The 1,823-nt window shown below is 56.7% G+C and overlaps 2 protein-coding genes across 7 annotated transcripts in view; one reads left to right on the top strand and one right to left on the bottom strand.

Moving 5' to 3' along the window:
• FAM186B (family with sequence similarity 186 member B) overlaps window positions 1-1,417 on the bottom strand; it is a gene marked incomplete at its 5' end in the record, with an annotated part of 26,080 nt that extends 24,663 nt beyond the window's left edge. Inside the window, 1 exon segment of the mRNA XM_028491362.1 lies at window positions 1,180-1,417. Within this exon segment, the coding sequence (XP_028347163.1) occupies window positions 1,180-1,417 (238 nt within the window).
• A 103-nt stretch (window positions 1,418-1,520) lies between these two features.
• Window positions 1,521-1,823, top strand: part of PRPF40B (pre-mRNA processing factor 40 homolog B) — a 20,840-nt gene continuing 20,537 nt past the window's right edge. For 3 of the 6 annotated variants that reach the window (XM_055085641.1, XM_055085640.1, XM_028491358.2), the window contains exon 1: window positions 1,630-1,713. In XM_055085641.1, coding sequence (XP_054941616.1) covers window positions 1,711-1,713 — 3 coding nt within the window. In that variant the 5' untranslated portion in view covers window positions 1,630-1,710. Of the gene's footprint in view, window positions 1,714-1,823 lie in introns of all 6 variants that reach the window. The other 3 variants (XM_028491361.2, XM_028491360.2, XM_024122842.3) reach the window with 3 other exon arrangements.

Genomic DNA, 1,823 nt, shown 5'->3' with positions numbered 1-1,823 from the left:
TGACCCACACCTACTCAGCCCACGTGCCCCAACTACTGAAGCCCACGCGGCTAGAGCCTGTGCTCCACAACAAGAGAAGCCACCGCAATGAGAAGCCCGCGCACTGCAACGAAGAGTAGCCCCTGCTCGCCGCAACTAGAGAAAGCCCACGCACAGCAACGAAGACCCAACACAGCCAAAAATAAAAATAAATTTTTAAAAAAACTGTAAAAATAAAATGTGACTGATAAAAGTTTATGGAACCTCTGAACCACTTCTGTTGTGCCTAGAGGTCTCAATAATAATGTTTGAAAACAACAGGACTAGGCCCTCATTTGAGGCCATCTAGGTATTACAATGAAAACCAGATGAAGTTTGGGAATTCCCTGGTGGTCCAGCGGTTAGGACTCCAACCTTCCACTACAGGGGGCATGGTTTCCATCCCTGGTTGGGGAGCTAAGATCCCCCCAAGTCACACGGCGCTGCTAAAAACAAAAACAAAACACCCACATGAAGTTTCTCTCTACGGCGGCCCCAAGAATGACTCTCTTCCTTTCCTCCCATTTGTCACCTTTAATTTAGGACTTTAACTTCTTGTTGGTTGTTTTCCTACCTCTCCCCTGCTAGACAATAAGCGCCTTGGAATTGGACCCAGGTGAGAACTTCTTTGTATCTTCAGGACCTAGCACAGTACCAAGCACGGAGCACAGGCTCAATTAAGTGTTGATAAATAAAGGAAAAAAGAAACACCTTTACCCGGGCCTTGGACAGAAGGTGCTCGACCTTTCTGCACCCGTATGCCTAGAGCTCTGTAAGTTACTAGCCCTGAGACGTTAAGCAGTCATTAAATAGCTTTAGGTTATAATTCCCTTACCTGTACAACATAACATTTATCTCACATCTTTATTCCTAAAATAAATTGGGCCCCTCGCCTCACGATTTCACCACTTGGTGGGAGCCAAGCCAAATCTCAAAAGAAGTAACTTTGGGGTCACGTAAGAAGCCCGTGTACGCCGCACAAGGGCAGGAGTTTCCCGGGATCTGTCTGCTTTTTTTCCCCACTGCTATTTGCCCAGTGCCTGGAACACTTCCTGGCACATAACAGGTGCTCAGTAGTTGTTGAATGAGTGAATTAATTAAAGTGCTAAAAATATGCATCGAAACAAAAAAACGCTCTGTGAAATGCAAAGATATCCCTACATTCGGAATGAATACTTGGGTCCAGCCTCTGGTCCTGGGAGCGAGCGCGTGGGATCCAGCCGCTCCGCGCGCCCTTGCTGTCGAGCCGCGAAGGCGGAGAAGCGGCGGGCCGAGGTCTGGAGGCGGCCGGCGAGAATGGTGGGAAGGGCGTGAAGGCAGGAGAGTAGCGGGCGCGCGCTGAGGGGTCGGGACCCAAGCTCAGGCCGCGAACCGCAGCCTGGCGTCGGCCCTCCGGCCGTCACTCAGAGCGCGGAGCGGGCGTGCCCCATGCCCCGTGCCCCGCCCCCCGGTAGGCGGACCCCGGACTAGCAGGCGCAGGGGCGGGGCCTTGCTCTCCGCGCCGGGGGCGGGGCCGGGCCGGGGCTCTCTGGGCCGGTGGAGGACCCGGCTGGTCGGCGGGAGCGACCGGAGCCCCGGCCACCAGGGCGTGCGACCCCCCACTGGCTCCGCCTTCCCGGCTGCGGCCGGCCAATCAGAGCGGCTTTTACTGGTGGGTGGGCCGAGCCGGCCCAGCTGCTCGGAGGCTCTGGCATGGTAACGTCCCCGCGCGGGTGTGGAGGGGCCCGGGTCGGTCCTACAGCGCCCCCGGCGGCCCGGGCCTGGGCCGGGGGGGCGGGGAGGCCGCCGCGGGTACCCGGGACCCC

Source organism: Physeter macrocephalus, chromosome 6 (assembly GCF_002837175.3).
Source record: "Physeter macrocephalus isolate SW-GA chromosome 6, ASM283717v5, whole genome shotgun sequence".
NCBI lineage: Eukaryota > Metazoa > Chordata > Mammalia > Artiodactyla > Physeteridae > Physeter > Physeter macrocephalus.
Note: the sequence above shows the minus strand (reverse complement) of the source record. Positions and strands in the feature narration are given on the sequence as shown.